At 39.5% G+C, this 18,138-nt stretch overlaps 1 protein-coding gene across 5 annotated transcripts in view; it reads right to left on the bottom strand.

The window, feature by feature from the left end:
- The window catches only part of MPHOSPH9 (M-phase phosphoprotein 9), a 154,207-nt gene that overhangs the window by 13,778 nt on the left and 122,291 nt on the right, over positions 1 to 18,138 (bottom strand). For 4 of the 5 annotated variants that reach the window (XR_012243919.1, XM_073627300.1, XM_073627269.1 and 1 more), the window contains 6 exons: positions 16,741 to 16,893; positions 10,490 to 10,650; positions 4,263 to 4,424; positions 2,434 to 2,554; positions 2,173 to 2,261; positions 565 to 722 (listed from right to left, as the gene is read on the bottom strand). Coding sequence is in view for 4 of the 5 variants with exons in the window: in XM_073627300.1 (XP_073483401.1) it covers positions 565 to 722; positions 2,173 to 2,261; positions 2,434 to 2,554; positions 4,263 to 4,424; positions 10,490 to 10,650; positions 16,741 to 16,893 (844 nt within the window). In the remaining variant the exon portion in view is untranslated. The remainder of the gene's footprint in view (positions 1 to 564; positions 723 to 2,172; positions 2,262 to 2,433; positions 2,555 to 4,262; positions 4,425 to 10,489; positions 10,651 to 16,740; positions 16,894 to 18,138) is intronic. The other variant, XM_073627292.1, reaches the window with a different exon arrangement.

The following is an 18,138-nucleotide window of genomic DNA, read 5'->3' as shown; positions in this document are numbered from 1 at the left end:
CGGTGAACCCCCCTGTCGTGGTAGTATGGGGGGGGGGGGGGTCAGTGGGCTAGCCAGCCATCTGCCCCAATTTTTTATGGAATGCTTTAGTCCTCTTACAGATGTCAAAGGTAAGTTTATATAGAGGCAGGGAATCATTGACAAGTTTCAGCCACATATTCCACGACCCTTTCCATGTCAGCAGGGGGGACTTACACGCATAGAGGCTGCAAAGTAGTCTCTTAGCCTGGGGCTGGACAGTGAGGTCACCATATATGCCCAGCAGACAGTTTTTAAGGTGCACTATATTTGGCAAACCCAATGCAGAAAATATGAAGGAGCCTATGTCAGCCCAGAAGTTGTGTACCAGTGGACAAGCCCAAAAGCAGTGGAGAAATTCAGCAGTTTGTCCGCAACCGTGGAAGCAGTCAGCAGAGGGGGATAGTCACATTTTATACAGTCTAGCAGGGGGGAGGTGTGAATGATGGAAAATGTTTAGTTGAGGCTACACTTCTGTCCAATTCTTGATATGGTTCTTAAACTATGGTCAAACAAAACGAGCAGGCTTACAGTTGAGCATTGTACCTGTTTTTTCTCCTCTGTTAGCTCATCAAACAGTCTCTCTGTGTCAGCTATGTTTTTCATCCTCTCATTGTATGTGATTTCAGTCTCATATGGTGGTATAACTAGAGGGAGCTGTGACTGGGTGTTACTCTCTGGATTAATGACAGTCTTTTGCCTCTCTGAAAAGCAGACAGAAAAAGAAAACGATGTTACATTTAAACTGGCACTTTAGTACTAGCAGAGCATCGAGGTTCTGAAAATCACTTTGGAACCATTTTCCTAAAAAAAAAAAAAAAAATCAAATATAGAAGCATCTTGAAAAGGTAAATGGTATGAAAGATCTACTAAGTGTATGTCTGAGTAAAATAATGATTGAAAAAAACACTTCAAATACAGAAAAAAAAACTGTTGATCCTCTGGGGAGGCTGCAATGCTGTTTCTCCTACACCAAAATCCTAAACAGGAAATCAGGAGTTTACTGGGGTTTTGACCAGATTAACAGATATTTTTCTGTAAATGCAGTTTTTTTTAAATTTTTTATATGAGACAAAACTTGGGGACATGTATGTATTGAGAGAATTAATGCATATTTTTTTGCTCAGGCATACACTTTTGATTTCACAGGTACCCAATAATATTAAAATGATTACATACGATGGCAATGGATCCTACATGCTTTTCTATTAGCTGGCAAATGTATTAGTAAATAAGGAATTGCAGTAATTTGCAATTAGCAAGCAATGGTATATACATTTCAGAACATACAGGTTTTTTTTTTCTACAAGGGAAAAAGGTACAATATTGGGAACAGGACTATGAAGATGGTGGAGACTGTGCAAGTATATACAGCACACAGAACATTCTGTATTGAAAACAGGGCTGCAGTAGGTTTTGATCAGGCAACAACCCTACCACATCGGTGGGAATGGGGACATACATTGGAAAACATGCAACATGGAATGGATAAATAAAACTGCATGCGCCCTAAAAAAATAAATTTAAAAAAAAAAGTCACAGCTAAATTACAAATAGAGATAAACGTGAACTAAAAACAACCTCCCAGTGCAAGTGAATCGTTAGCAAGTTACTTATTTTCCTAACCTGCCCACCCAGATTTATACTCACTTGTCCCCATTTTGCTGTGATTTTGGCCATGTAGCCTCCAGGACACTGCACAGCCTGCTGTCAGAATTTTCTCCATCGTACAGGCAAATGTGTTCAACATTCTTCATTGGTACCTCTGGAGAGGTTGTACTCTTGTTGATCATGCAATGTGACCTTTTCAAATTACTGTATGGAATATGCAGCACATATGTGCCAGCCTGACAGAGACAGTTGCGTGGCACCGAAGAAGCTGCAAATCCGAGATCTCAGCAGGTGGGGGACAAGTTAGTATAAGGCTTGCAGGGAGGGGGTTGGAGCCAGGCACAAATTGTACAAAAATGCAAACAAAAATCTTTACTTTTTTCTATTTTATTTTTATATTGCAACTGTATTTCACAGTTACACTATTAAATAGATGGAACTGCAGATGAACACTGTATAAAAGTAAAGTGGGGACCTTATAATGAAGTTGGGTACTCTGTGTTCCACAGTCTCTGCTAAAAGAGAAATTCAGTTATTCTTTACCTCCTGAATCTCCCAAAGACATAAACTGAAGCCTCTTTCTGGGACTTGGATCTTTACATTTTGATGACTCTGCCCAAGCAACATCAAACCTACAAGCACAGGAAGCAATCAGTATAGAAAAAGTAAATGTCTGTCCACTAATAAGTTTGACAAACAAAAGAACGGTTATTCAAGAATTTTGAAAACCTAAGCAAAATTCAGACTTGTCCTCATATACAGTATGTTAATAGATAAAATTAACTGCTGTATTAAAACAGATACCTTGTCATTGTGTTTTCTTCATCGCATAACAACTGACTCAACCCCGGAGAAAGATTCTCACTTGGAGAACGCTTCGGGCTGCACTTCACTTGTAAAGGGGCCAACATCAATTCACGCTTTGCTGCAATACAAAGTTAATAGAAAGTCTGCATTATGCTGAAAAACTTAAACCAAGCAATTGACAGATATAATATATTTCCAATCTAATTACATAACATTAAAAGGGTTTTTCCAGCGCAGATAATATGTACCCAATGTTTTACACCCCTTATTGCAAAAATTCCATAGTACAAAGTTCAGCTACAGAGGGCCATACTGAAGAAACAAATACGAAAAAACAACACCATAAAACCCCACCCCATTCTTCATGCAGAACTGTCCTCATTTTAACCACTTCAATACAGGGCACTTAGACACCCTCCTGCCCAGACCAATTTTCAGCTTTCAGCACTGTCGCAGTCTGAATGACAATTGCGCGGTCATCCAACACTGTACCCAAACTAAATTTTTATCATCTTGTTCCCACAAATAGAGCTTTCTTTTGGTGGTATTATTAGATCACCTCTGCGGTTTTTATTTTTTGCTAAACAAATTTTAAAAAAAGACAGAAAATTTTGAAAAAAAAATAAGTTTTGCTTTTGTTTCTGTTAAAAAAATGTGTAAATAAGCAGCGTCCTATGAGGTGTGGTAGAGGTAACCCCTTCCGCCAGTCCTAACAGGCATACAGCAATCATTTGCGGGATCGGAGTCATTAGGGTATTAGATAGTGGACACAATGCAAAGAGAGTTTACTCAATATTTTGTAGATGTCTGATATTATTCCCTTTTGAAAAGGCCCATAAGGGAAGGTTCTTTCAACAGGTGATAGTTTGGAGAATTGCAAGAGGGATGTAATGAATTGGGCGATTTAAGGATGCTTCTGAAATTAGAGAATATTGGTGGCTTGTGGTTTTCCAGAGACCACGGAGGAAAAGGATATTGGGGGTTATTTACAAAAGACAAATCCACTTTGCACTGAAAGTGCAGTTGCTGTAGATCCGAGGGGGATATGCAAGGAAAATAAAAAACAGCATTTTAACTTGCACATGATTGGATGATAAAATCAGCAGAGCTTTCCCTCATTTCAGATCTACCCCTCAGATTTACAGCGACTGCATTTCTAAGTGCACTTGTAGTGCAAAGTGGATTTGCCTTTCGTAAATAACCCCAGTGTGTGTATGAGCCTATGTAGTTCTACAGAAGCATCTGCTTTCCCACAGTAGGGGTGTATAGACATCATCCAGAATTTTTCTACTTCAATCCATCGATTATAGGCATACAGGGTAGACCATGGAGCTGCAACTTGCAAGTGGATTGTTTGGTAATTAGCAATAGAGATATTTGAATATCTTAAAAAAGAGGAATAAAGTTCCTCCTAAATCAAGTATTTTAAATGCAATTTGCAGCATTTTCCATAATTTTTTAATTGCCTAAAATGTTCCTTTTAACTTCCAAAAAAATGGACTACTCCAAGAGGAGTCAATACCCCAGCACAGCCCCCTCACACCTTGCACGTCATATTCCTCTCCTCTTCTGGGAGTGTCTGATTACTCTCTGTGCTGGTCTAGTTCATTTACCACTCCCCATCCTACACGCTTCGTGTTTTTTTTTTTTTTAAACAAATAATTTTGCAATTGCCCTGTACTTATTCTAACCGATTTTTGAAGACATCCTATTCTTGTCTATGGAACCATATAACACATTTCATTTTAATCCATTTATATGAGAGGAAAGAGCAAAAGATTCATACAACATTGTGCTTTCTACCAATTTAAATGAAAGACCCTTACTTGGGGTGGTAACAGTGGATGTCTTCCTGATTGAAGGTGGGAGTGAGGAGGATCGTGGGCCAGATGGGGAATTAAGGCGTTTTTGTCGATCTCTACTTTTATCTGGAGAAGCACGAGGCGTACAGCAGTCATTGAATCCCACAGTATGTTTAGAGAACAGTCCTGAAAGATTCATTACAGTGAACTTCTTGACCAAATACACAAACAGCTGTACACCTACTGTCAATTAAGCCTTTAAAAGGGCAATTTCAGGCATTAAGTGAAATCAGTCAGAAAACTCCTCAAGCATTCCAGTACACAGCTGCTGTCCTACAATCAAAGGTTTAGGTCTGGCCTCATGCACACTGGATGTTTAGTCCATGTGCATGAGATTCCAGCATTTTCGTGTGGGCAGAAGACACATATGCACTGTTCTAGTTTATACAATTATGTGAAAAAGTATTTGCCCCTTTTCTGATTTTTTTTTTTTTTTTGCATATTTGTCACAATCAGATCATCAAACAAATTTTATTATTACACAAAGACAACCCGAGTAAATACAAAATGAAGTTTTTAAATGATGGTTTCATTCATTGAGGCAAAAAGCTGTCCAAACCTGCCTGGCTTTATGTGAAAAAGTTACTGCCCTCTAAACCTAATAACTGGTTGTGCCACCCTTGGCGGCAACAACTGCAATCAAGTGTTTGCGATAACTGGCAATGAATCTTTCACATTGCTGTGGAGCAATTTTGGCCCACCTTTCTTTGCAGAATTGTTTTAATTAGGCCACATTGGAGTGTTTTCCTAGCAACGGCCTGCGTAAGGTCATGATACAGCATCCCTATTGGATTTAAGTCTGGGCTTTGACTAGGCCACTCCAAAACCAAAATTTTGCTTTGTTTGGACCATTTGGAGGTGGACTTGCTGTAATGTTTCGGATAATTGTCCTGCTGCATAACCCAAGTGCACTTGAACTTGAGGTCACGAACTGATGGCCGCACATTCTCCTTTAGGATTTTCTGGTAGAGCTCAGAATTCATGCTTCCATTAATTATGTCGTCCAGGTCCTGAAGCTGCAAAGCAACCTCAGACATGCTAACATCACATCTGACTGTTGGTATGATGTTCTTGTTATCAAATGCTGTATTACTTTTTTGCTAGATGTAACGGGATGCACACCTTCCAAAAAGTAGCATTTTTGTCTCATCAGTCCACAGAATATTTGCCTAAAAGTCTTGGGGATAATAAAGATGTTTTTGGTAAATGTGAGATGAGTGTTTGTGTTCTTTTTGGTCAGCAGTAGCTTAGGCCTCGGAACTCTTCCATGGATGCCATTTTTGCCCAGTCTCTTTCTTATTGTTAAATCATGAACACTGATCTTACCTGAGGCAAGTGAGGCCTGCAGTAGATGTTGTTCTGGGTTCTTTTATGACCTCCTGGATGAATCGTCATCATGCTCTGTTCCAAGTTTTCTCCATTTGTGGATAATGGCTCTTACTGTGGTTCGCTAGCGTCCCAAAGCCTTAGAAATGGCTTTGTAAACCTTTCCAGACTGATACACGTCAATGACTTTGTTTCTCATCTGTTCTTGAATTTTTTTAGATCACGGCATGATGTGTTGCTTTTTGAGATCTTTTAGTGTGCTTCACTTTGTCAGACAGCTTCTATTTAAGTGATTTTTTTATTCAACAGGTCTGGCAGTAATCAGGCCTGGGTGTGGCAAGTGAAATTTAACTTAGCTTTCCAAAAAATTGTGGTTAATCACAGTTCATTCATTACTTTTTCACATAGGGCCAGGCAGGTTTGGACAGCTTTTTTGCCATAAAAAAATGAAATAATTTAAAAATTTAAAAAATGAAATAATTTAAAAACTGCATCTTGGATTTACTCGGGGTATCTTTGTGCAATAAAATTTGTTTGATGATCTGAAGGCAAGAGAAATGTGCAAAAAATAAAAAATCAGGAAGGGGCAAATACTTTTCACAGCACTACATATAAAAAAATTATATTATATATTTTCTTAGTTCAGTTTATAGTTTTAGTATGCTTGAACATTTGAGGTTTTAATTTTTTATGTGCTGCACTAGGAGATTTATAAAATAAATGGATGTCTATGGTGCTAAAATGGATGCCATGGCAAAAAACAAACAAAAAACATATAGTACATTTTTGCAATATATGCATATGAATTTCTTTAAAGAACCTACAAGAGCAGAAAAACACCTGGTAAACTGCCAAAAATGCACTCAGCTTTTAAATCTTTTTTAAATGTTTTCAGCACTTGCCAGTTTTTTGTGTTTTTTTTTTTTTTTTTTGCTAAACTACTCAAACCCATCCACTCTTCCATCTCTGGACACTAATCATTCTCTAGTCCTAAAATACATACTAGGAGCATTAATTACCCTCCTTAAAGAGGAAACACACTGCATCCTTGAGCACTGCAAAGCAAAAATGCTATTTAATTCGTTTTTAACATTCAAACGGAATCTCATCCATGTCTCCATGTTTTATTTTGCTTATAAATCACTTTTAAAAACACCCCCTAGCATGTTTTGGCCATGTTCACCTTGAGTAAGGGCAGATGATGCATGTAGCATTTACTTCCTGGCAGCCATCTGCCTTTAGCTCAGGCATGCGCGTAGGAGAATGTGCTTAGCTAAGAAAACCCCTCCTCCTATGAAGATTCCTGGGATGTATAACATCATTTACTTAGGCCTAGAATCCAGGAAGTAACTGAAAAAATGTTCAAAAAAAAAAAAAAAAAAGTTTAAAAGGATAAGTTTACCTTACATGTTACATGTGCCACCCGATTTTAGGGTGGAACATGTAACATGTTCCCAATGCTGCAGCCACTGCCTGCTGCCCCCACCCCCCCCCCCCTCCCTGTGGCAGCAGTACGGGGAGAAGTTCCCCATATTAGCTGCCAGTTTTTAAAAGCAGCTTGGCCATGCGAGGCTCCGCCCACACGGCCGCATCATTCATACACAGAGCTCTGTGTATGAATGAACTGCAAGTCCCGTCAGCCTTAGTGGCTGTCGGCTTGTAGTTCTCAATGAACTACCACGACGCTCTAGAGTGCTGTAGTAGTTTGAGTCTTCCTGTCAGTGAGTATCGGTTTACCCATATGGCATGTATGGGTAAAGCAGATACACTGACAGTGTAGAGGAGACTTTCATGGCATCAGCGATCTCCTGATCGCTGGTGCAATGCTTAACAGGCTCCTAATACAAAAAAAAATACATGCACATTTTTTTTTACCTGCAAAAAGATTTACATTTATTATTTTTTTGTACAAAGGCAAACTTATCCTTTAAAACAAGAAAATCTGATATACTTTTCTATCGATTTACAAATGCAAGCAGCATAAGGATTAAAAATAGTCAATGTTGAAATGTTGAATGAGAGAATTAAGTTCTGCTTTAATAACACAACAAACGTGCAGTGGACTGTCCTGAATTTCTGGCATGATCAACAGGTTCTTGTTCTATATGCTTATTGAAATTAATGAGAATGTATACAAACCCTTAAATTGCATAGAGTAAGGTATTACATATCAAGGTATAGACCCTATATAGGCCATGGTATAGAAACATACAAACAAAAACGATAGAGTTGCATATCAGAGCATAAGCAAAACAGAAGATCCTCCACGAGGGCGCTGACATTGTAAATGCCCAGGGAAAGAGGGGTTGAGAGGAATCAGACATGGGGTGGAGAGAGAGAGAGAGAGGAGGGGGAAGCGGATGTGGTGTGAGAAAGTAAAGTTCAGCCGAAGGTTGCAATGTCAAAAAAAAATTGGTGATGGCATCAGAAAATCTGGCATCTTCTCATGTAACATTACTTAAGTGATTCTGAATCTGGTTTAACCCTTTCATGACTAAGCCTATTTTTGAAATTTGGTGTTTACAAGTTAAAATCCGTATTTTTTGCTAGAAAATTACTTAGAACCCCCAAACATTATATATTTTTTTTTAGCAGAGAATCTAGAGAATAAAATGGCGATTGTTGCAATATTTTATGTCACACGGTATTTGTGCAGCAGTGTTTTAAATGCAAATTTTTGGGAAAAGGGACACTTCCATGAATTTTAAAAAATCCAAACAGTAAAGTTACCCCAATTTTTTTGTATAATGTGAAAGATGATGTTACGCAGAGTAACTAGATACCAAACATGTCACGCTTTATAATTGCACGCACTCGTGGAATGGCGACAAACTACGGTACCTAAGAATTTCCATAGGCGACGCTTTAAATTTTTTTTACGGTTACCAGGTTAGAGTTACAGAGGAGGTCTAGTGCTAGAATTATTGCTCTCGCTCTGATGATCGCGGCGATACCTCACGTGTGATTTGAACACCGTTTACATATGCGGGCGCGACTTCCGTATGCGTTTTCTTTGCTGCGCGAGCTCGCGGGGACGGGGGCACTTTCAAAAAAAATTTTTTCTTATTTATTTTTATAAAATGTGTTTAAAAAAAATTTTTTTTTGATCACTTTTATTGCTGTCACAAGGAATGTAAACATCCCTTGTGACAGTATTAGGTGGTGACAGGTACTCTTTATGGAGGGATGGGGGGGTCTAAAAGACCCCCCCATCCCTCCTTTGCACTTCACAGTTTTCAGATCGCCGAAAACGGCGATTCTGAATACTGTGTATCTTTTTAAAACCGGCGCCATTGGCAGCCGAGTAAACAGGAAGTGACGTCATGACGTCGTTTCCGCGTTTACAATAAGGAGGCTGGAACGAAGCCGCCCACAGCTTTGTTCCAGCCCGCCCCCAGAGACACCGGATTGGTCACCGGGCCTCCCGTTGGCACGGGAGGCCCGGTGAGAGCGGCGAGAGGCGGCGGGACGTCCCCTCCCGCTGCTCCGGTATAACAGCCAAGCGGCTTTTAGCCGCCTCAGTTGTTATATCTGGATAGCCGATCGCCGACTCTAAACAACGGTACCGGGATGATGCCTGCAGCTGCGGGCATCATCCCGGTATAACCCCGGAAAGCCGAGTACGCACATCTGCGTACGCTCGGCGGGAAGAGGTTAAATTGTACTAAGGGTGTGGCACTTCCAGGCCTTAGCGTTTGTCTGCTTCGCAGCTGTAAGAATTAAGGCCGGCCATAGATGGTTTGAACCATGTATGGGCAGGCTGAATTTAGAAAAGTTGATCGATCAACTTAGGCACAACCAGCCTGCTGGATTTCCCCTTTTATTATAGCTAGCAGCTAGTATACCCACTAGCAATAATCACGGAGTTCTCCTGGCGGGGGCGGCTTCCCTCGCCCACCTGCCGGGAGAAAACAATGGCTCAACGGGAGGATTTTAGCTGTCAAAACTGTCTGTTTTGATGGTTGAATCAAGCTAATTACTTTCCTGCAACCATGACCAGGGGATTTCAGAAAATCAGGTATTTGTTTTTACACTTACGGAACTCAAAAACTAAACACTTTCCAAAATGTATTTAACAGATTCAATTTCAGATTTCCCATGAGGCATTGCAAGGCCGGCAGTTACAATTACTCCCAGAGGCATGATGGGGCTTGTAGTTCTGCAACAGCTGGAGTGCCCCAGGTTGCCTACCCATGCTCTAGAGCAGTGGTCATCAACCCTGTCCTCAGGGCCCACTAACAGGCCAGGTTTTATGTATTACCTTGGGGAGATGCAGACAAGAATACTGAAATCACTGAGCAGCAAATTATATCACCTGTGATGTATTTCAGTTATCTAGCAAACCTGGCCTGTTAGTGGGCCCTGAGGACAGGGTTGATGACCACTGCCCTAGAGGCATCTTTTCATTCCATAATAGAATTATTTTTAAATTGGTCAGTGATTAACTTTTTGGGCAAAAGTTTAACGTGGTTCAGGGTCTTTTTGCTCCCTACCAGAACCATTTCTCTCATCCATTTCTAGATAGTGTTGCTTTGTTAGAGGCCACTGAAAGATTATAAAGCCAACAGCTTAAAAGCAGGTAATATATAACTAAACTACCAATTTGCAGTTTTGCTACTTCCCTCACAAAGGCATAATTGTGCATTCTGATTTAATATACACTTAGGAAAAAACACAAAAGCCTCAGACAAAAATATAAAGGGCAGCATTGTCCAGTTTTCAGTCTGTGACAGAGTTATAAATTACCTCTGTTGTGTTCCATTAAATGCACCGTATTGTTTATACACTGCTAAATGACTAGAAGTGTTGGAGCAGCACAGAAGAAATGTGTTTGCATGATTAATGTGGATGATGTGCCAACTTACTTTGAAATGAGCTTTCCTTATTCCATCCTTTCAGCCCCTTCTCTTCTTCATAGTCTCTTAAGGCTTTTAGAATTGGACTCTCCTGTGTACTACTGTCTTCTGTCTTGGGTTTAGCTGCCATATAATCATGTAAAGCATCCTTTTCTGGTGGGGAATGGTACCTTAACAATAATAATGACATTTTATTATTATTGGGTTAATTATTAATCATAATAATCTCTACATTATCAATATAATAAAGCAGACCTATAGGGTAAATATTAAGATGAACTGGTACATGTAGTCCAAAAGATAAAGCAGCACTCATGGGTCTTGAAAGGTGATGACGTTTTATTTTGATGTTTCGATGAAGCAGAAGATTGTCTTCCTCTGGACAGTAAAGTGAAGCAACACAACATTGACAGCCGTGGCCAAAAGTTTTGAAAATGACAAATATACATTTTCACAAAGTCTACTGCCTCAGTTTTTATGAAGGTAATTTGCATATACTCCAGAATGTTATGACGAACGATCAGATGAATTGCAATTAATTGCAAAGTCCCTCTTTGCCATGAAAATTAACTTAATCCCATAAAAAAACATTTCCACCACATTTGTGAAGAAGGCTTCAGGGTGCCCAAGAAAGTCCAACAAGCACCAGGATCCTCTCCTACAGTTGATTCAGCTGCGGAATCGGGGCATCACCAGTGCAGAACTGCTCAACAATGGCAGCAGGAAGGTGTGAGTGGATCTGCACGCACAGTGAGGTGAAGACTTTTGGAGGATGGCCTGGTATTTATTAAGAAGGGCAGCAAAGAAGCCACTTCTATCCAGGAAAATCAGGGACAGACTGATATTCTGCAAAAGGTACAGGGACTGGACTGCTGAGGACTGTAGTAAAGTCATTTTTTCTGATGAATCCCCTTTCCAATTGTTTGGGGCATCCGGAAAAAAAACTTGTCCGGAGAAGAAAAGGGGAGCGCTACCATTAGTCCTGTGTCATGCCAACAGTAGGGGTTGCTTCTCAGCCAAGGGAGTGGGCACACTCACAATTTTGCCTAAGAACACAGCCATGAATAAAGAATGGTACAAAAACATCCTGCGAGAGCAAGTTCTCCCAACCATCCAAGAACAGTTTGGTGACAAACAATGCCTTTTCCAGCATGATGGAGCACCTTGCCATAAGGCATCAGTGATAACTAAGTGGCTTGGGGAAGAAAGCATCCAAATGTTGGGTCCATGGTCATGAAACTCCCCAGACCTTAATCTAATTGAGAACTTGTGGTCAATCCCCCAAGAGGTGGGTGAAAAACAAAACAAACAAAACAAAAACAAAAAACACAAAAATTCTAACAAACTTCAAGCATTGGTTATGCAAGAATGGGCTGCCAAGATGTGGCCCAGAAGTTGATTGACAGCATGCCAGGGTGAATTGCAGAGGTCTTGAAAAAGAAGGGTCAACACTTAAATATTGACTCTTTACATAAACATAATGTAATTGTCAATAAAAGCCTTTGACACTTATGAAATGCTTCTAGTTATACTTCAGTATACCATAGTAACATCTGACAAAAAGATAAAAACACTGAAGCAGCAGACTTTGGGAAAATATATATTTGTGTCATGCTCAAAACTTGGCCATGGATGTACACCCTGTACACTTCCCATCATTGTCACCCACATTTGATGACATCATCACATGCAAATGTCAAAGTTCCAGCTAAAAAATGTCAGGCAGGTGTTTAAATCCTGTCACTAAAGGCAAGTGACAGCGCATCATGTTGCCTAGGGAAGATGGCCGCCCAGGCTGATTCAGGGCTGAAATAGGAAAAGTAGTGGACAATTATATGTACAGGAAAAAGTATTAAGGAGGCATGGCAGAGTAATCTGCAACACCAGAGATACAGCTCAAGAGACAAGCCCAAAAACAGACATGAACCCAGTAGAAGCTCGCCAAACAAATATGCTGAAAGTGAAAATAAAAAAAAAACTGTGATCCATTAAAAGCAGCAGAAAGTTTGAGCTTAGAACAGGAAGAGCGCGAAAGTTGGCAACACCCATAGCAGAGTAGTCTCACAGGTAGTAGAAAGAGAACTGAAGATGATTAGGAGAACCTGTGACAGGTATTCTCCAAAAGGAGATCACTGGAGAAGGAGGAAAAAGATTTATAGGTAGATGTAGAAATACATTTAGAAAAGATGTATATTTAGATATATGTTAAAGATTTATTTCAATTGGCAGTGTGAACACTATTAGAGTAATGAAATCTAACCAATGTCAGGTAACAGTATAATAACCTTGTCCCAAGTATGATTTGTAATTAGGTTTGTGCATGATGGAAGCCTTAGTTCTGCAGCTAAACAGTCATCAAAATATTAAACTATCCAACAGGACTAAAAATTATGGAAAATCCAAAATAATGTTTTGTCACCTGAAAAGGAATAAGGGAGAAATCTTCCAATATGGACACTTATTCTGGTAATAATATTATAAAACATGGGTAACTTAATATACATTTTTTGTGTGCTATGAATTAAAGGATAAGTTCACTTTAAAAAAAAAAAAAAAATCATGGGTGCAATCTCAGGCTCCTGCAGACTTGTCAGTGTAGCGGTCTGCTCGTATCTTGTACAGGCAGGCAGTTACTGAAAGACAGGAAGCATGAATGAACAACCAAGAGCGCTCATCGGCACCCTGGTGGTTCATGTGGTTATTGAGAACTACAAGCCGTCAGCCGCAATGGATGACAGTAGTTGTAGTTCTCTCATTCACCAAACTCTGTGAATGAGTGATGCGCCTGGGTGGGCAGAGGCCCGCACGGCCATTTTTTTTATTAAATTGTGACAGTGGGTGCTAGGAGAAAACTGGGGGCTGCTCGGTTAGTAACATGTTACACCATAAAAATGGGTGTAATATGTAACATGTTATTAAAGGTGAACTTATCCTTTAAACACTCAACTAGCACACCAGGGTAATCCTGATGTACTGTTTTTCTGAAAGTCACTACGAGGCATGTGTGAGGTATTAGTGCCATTTTGAGTTGTCTCAAAACTTTTAGGTCTCAAGCACTCAGATTAAAAAACGCTGCTGCTTATTTTTTTTAAGCTTCTAAAAGTACCCCTATGTTTGCTATGCACACCTAGGCATTCACAGGCATATTTGATAAGTGTTTACAGGCGGAAAAAAAATGCATACTGCATAATCATGCACACATGCATGTACAGTTGTGCTCATAAGTTTACATACCCTGGCAGAATTTATGATTTCTTGGCAATTTTTCAGAGAATATGAATGATAACACAAAAACTTTTCTTTCACTCATGGTTAGTGTTTGGCTGAATCCATTTATTATCAATCAACTGTGTACTCTTTAAATCATAATGGCAACAGAAAGTACCCAAATGACCCTGATCAAAAGTTTACATACCCCAGTTCTTAATACCGTGTATTGCCCCCTTTAACATCAATGACAGCTCGAAGTCTTTTGTGGCATTTGTGGATGAGGCTCTTTATCTTCTCAGATGGTAAAGCTGCCCATTCCTCTTGGCAAAAAGCTTCCAGTTCCTGTAAATTCTTTGGCTGTCTTGCATGAACTGCACGTTTGAGATCTCCCCAGAGTTGCTCAATGATATTGAGGTCAGGATACTGAGATGGCCTTCACTTTATTCTGCTGTAGCCAATGACAGGTCGACTTGGCCTGTTGGAATGTCCAAGTACGTCCCATGCACAGCTTCCTGGCTGATGAATGCAAATGTTCCTCCAGTATTTTTTGATAACATACTGCATTCATCTTGCCAACAATTTTGACCAAATTTACTGTGCCTTTGTAGCTCACACATCCCCAAAACATCAGCGATCCACCTCCATACCTTTCATCATAGGCCTTGTTAACTCCTCTCTAAATGTAGCGTTTATGGTTATGGCCAAAAAGCTCAATTTTGGTCTCATCACTCCAAACGACTTTGTGCCAGAAGGTTTGTTGCTTGTCTCTGTGCTGTTTGGCATATTGTAAGCCGGATACTTTGTGGCATTTGCATAGTAATGGCTTTCTTCTGGCGACTCGACCATGCAGCCCATCTTTCTTCAAGTGCCTCCTTATTGTGCATCTTGAAACAGCCACACCATATTTTCAGAGAATCCTGTATTTCACCTGAAGTTATTTGTGGGTTTTTCGTTGCATCCCAAACAATTTTCCTAGCAGTTGTGGCTGAAATTTGAGTTGGTCTACCTGACCGTGGTTTGATTTCAACAGAACCCTTCATTTTCCAATACTTGATTAGAGTTTGAACACTGCTGATTGGCATTCTTAATTCCATGAATATCTTTTTATAACCCTTTCCTGTTTTATACAGTTCAACTACCTTTTCCCACAGATCCTTTGACAATTCTTTTGCTTTCCCCATGACTCAGGATCCATGCAGCGCTGGATGAAAGATGCAAGGGTCAGGAGTCTAGAAACGCATTGACCTTTTATACACACACACTAATTACAAGCAAACAGATCACAGGTGAGGATGGTTACCTTTAATAGCCATTCAAACCCCTTTGTGTCAACTTGTGTGCATGTTATCAGGCCAAAATCAGCAGGGTCAAAACACTAACCATGAGTGAAAGAAATGTTTTTGTGTTATTCATATTCTCTGAAAAATGACCAAGAAATCATAAATTCTGCCTGGGTATGTAAACTGATGAGCACCATACTGGCACCATTTGTTTTCCCAAAAAATCCTCCAAAGGGACCACTGTTACTATAGAAACCTTGAAAATGTGAATGCCCGACAGCACCATCATCTAGAAATCCAAATTTCACATGTATTCTTTACTTTATTTGAAGGTAAACTTTTTACTTCAAAATGAACCACCACTATTTATCTCTATTCACCTAAACTATTGAAGCCTCTATAATATCATTTAAACCCATTTTACTAGATTTGAGGGAGTTAATGAAGTGGTGGGTCTGTGTGACTTGCCACCTCTTCAACAAAGGGTCTATCGTCTGTTAAATATCTGTGATGGTTCTCAGAGACCCTTGAGTCAGAAAGCAATAGAGTCCAATATTGTAGCAAAAGTTTGAACTGGTGATATAGGATAGCAGGGGTATACTCCAGATCTATGACCCCTGGTGTCAGACTCATTTGCGACTACAAAAGATTTAGATATGGAGTCATTTTGAATAACTTTTAGCATGGTTCCTATAAGAAGATGCAATTTCATTTTGGGGTGGAAGGTTTTTAGGAATCCGTACTAGGGCTAAGAGGGGAATAGAGGTTGCTTCTTGTTCAACATCAACTAATCTCTTAAAGGATGAATGTTTATTCCAGTTGAGTAATCTAGTCAGCTGTACTGCCCGGTGATAGCAGACAGGATCAGGGAACATGAATTCTGTGAATTTGGATAGTTGGATTATGGAGTTGGAAATTTGTGAGGGGATTTGTAGGCCTGTAGGAATTTTATTTCAGTTTTTATGGATCAGATATAGGTGAAGGGTATACCAATAGGAAGGGTTTGTAGTAAGTACAGTAGTTTGTGCAGGACATTTCTTTTCAGAATATGGTTTTCAATGCTAACAATTTTTTTTATTTGTTTCATTTGTTCATATTAGCAGTGTTTTATTAGTAGCAACACACAGAACTGAAAAAAAGAAACTTTGTTTCATATATAAATACCTTTGCTATGCTTTGAAATTCCTATTTTAAAATAAACTAAAGGCTCATGCACACTGCATCTCAAAGAAGCTGCTCCTACAGGCTTTTGAGCTTTTTTGAGCTCTAATTGTTTAGCCTGGCAATTCCCCTCTCCCCTCTGCATGACTACACGGTCATGCGCGTTGCAGTGTGAACCTGGCCCTAAAAGGGTGTTTTTTTTGGAGGGGCGGAGGGGTCTTTTTTTAAATCTCACAATACAATATTGCCAAAGGAAAGCCTTGCTTGTCGTGAAAATTGATACATGTATTACATGTTTGTTATATGGAATGACAACATAACTGCTGATTCAACATTCTCATAACTAAAAATGTAAAAGAGGTACACAGGTGCAGAAAGTGGTTATATATCCCAATATCATATCTTCCATGACCTACAAATGTAGGATTAAACTACCCAATAATAAATAGTGTGTAGGAAGAAATTCAGTGGAGGGTACAAGTAGAATGTAATGCATATGGCTCGTTTTATTGTGATGTTGACTAGGCCTGGAGCCTAAAGGCCCAGAATCCTTACACTATGTACGCACTTTTCCTAAGTAATACCTTCTTCTTTTCTTTGTTTACCTACCTGTTTGGCACATATGAAGTTTCATGTTTATTCTCCATCTCTTTGGCTTTGTTGTCAACTGGTTGACCAGTACACAGTGTTCCAGATTTCACAGACTTCCAGTGTGCAGTATTCACAGTATGCAAGCTACCAGCAGTGTATGTCAATTGCTTGCTAAAATGACAGCATAAAAACAAATGGTCTATGTATAGCTTTTGACTATATGCAATATATAATAAATTATCACTAGCCAGCCCCCTAGATACTCAAGTCATGCAGTTTCTGTTTTTCCTGTACAAACAGAGCTTTGCAAATACAGAACAAATCCGAGAAAAATAAATAGAATATTTTTCTTACCTGTAAAATCATTTTGCTGGAGTACATTACAGGACACAGAACAAGCATTCATTAACATAGGGTTATGCTGCTGCCTTCAGGAAATTGGACACTGGCAAACAAGGGCTGTAAAGACAGCTCAGTTTAACCCCTCCCACTCCCAGCCTGCCTCAGTTTTAAAGCAAAGCAATCATAGGAGTTGAGGAAATGAAATTGGAAAGAAAGAGGCATTCAAAACAACCTTATCCCTGTGTAACGCAAGGAAGGGTCCATTTGCAGGTCACCAGGTTATGACATCTAGGAAGGCAACCTAGTGAGAGTAAGCAAAAGAATATAGGTTTAAACTGCATTTTTTATAAAGCTGACAGAACCAGGTTGAGATCCAGTGTCATTGGGGAATGTACAGGGGAGCAATGTGAGCATCATCCTGTACAATTGACTTTACTAATGAGTAACAGGCAAACAATCTTTGGAAAATAACTATGCAAAAGTTTTAGGCAGGTGTGAAAAAATGCTGTCAATTAAGGATGCCTTCAAAAATAGAAGTGCTAATAGTTTTTTTTTTTATCATCTAACAAAATGGAATGTAAATGGTGTGGCCATGTGTAACTCAAGAATAAAAAAACCTGAATTTAGCTCAACCACCTCCACATTTGACAAAACAAAAAACTCACAGCCCACCGTACATCTCAATAAGGCAAAACTTTAATGGTATGAAAAAGTGATGGAAAGCTATATGTAAAAAACACACACATATGACAAGACACATACATTGCTAAAAGAATGTGACCACCTACAGTTGTATTGTAAAACCATAAGTGCTATTGTGTTGTATACATTATATATAATGTCCTCTATATAAGTGTATATCACTACTTCTAGGTACACTTGCACACAGTTTTTGAAGGAGCTTGGCAGGTAGCTTGTTCCAAACATTTTGGAGAACAAACTACAGATCTTCTGTGAATGTAGGCTGCCCCCTTCATGTAATCCCTGACAGACGCTGAGATTAGGGTTCTGTGGGGACCAATCCATCACTCCCAGGACTCCTTGTTGTTCTTTATGTTGAAGATAGTTCTTTAT

The sequence above is a fragment of the Aquarana catesbeiana genome, linkage group LG01 (genome assembly GCF_042186555.1).
Source record: "Aquarana catesbeiana isolate 2022-GZ linkage group LG01, ASM4218655v1, whole genome shotgun sequence".
Classification (NCBI taxonomy): domain Eukaryota; kingdom Metazoa; phylum Chordata; class Amphibia; order Anura; family Ranidae; genus Aquarana; species Aquarana catesbeiana.
Note: the sequence above shows the minus strand (reverse complement) of the source record. Positions and strands in the feature narration are given on the sequence as shown.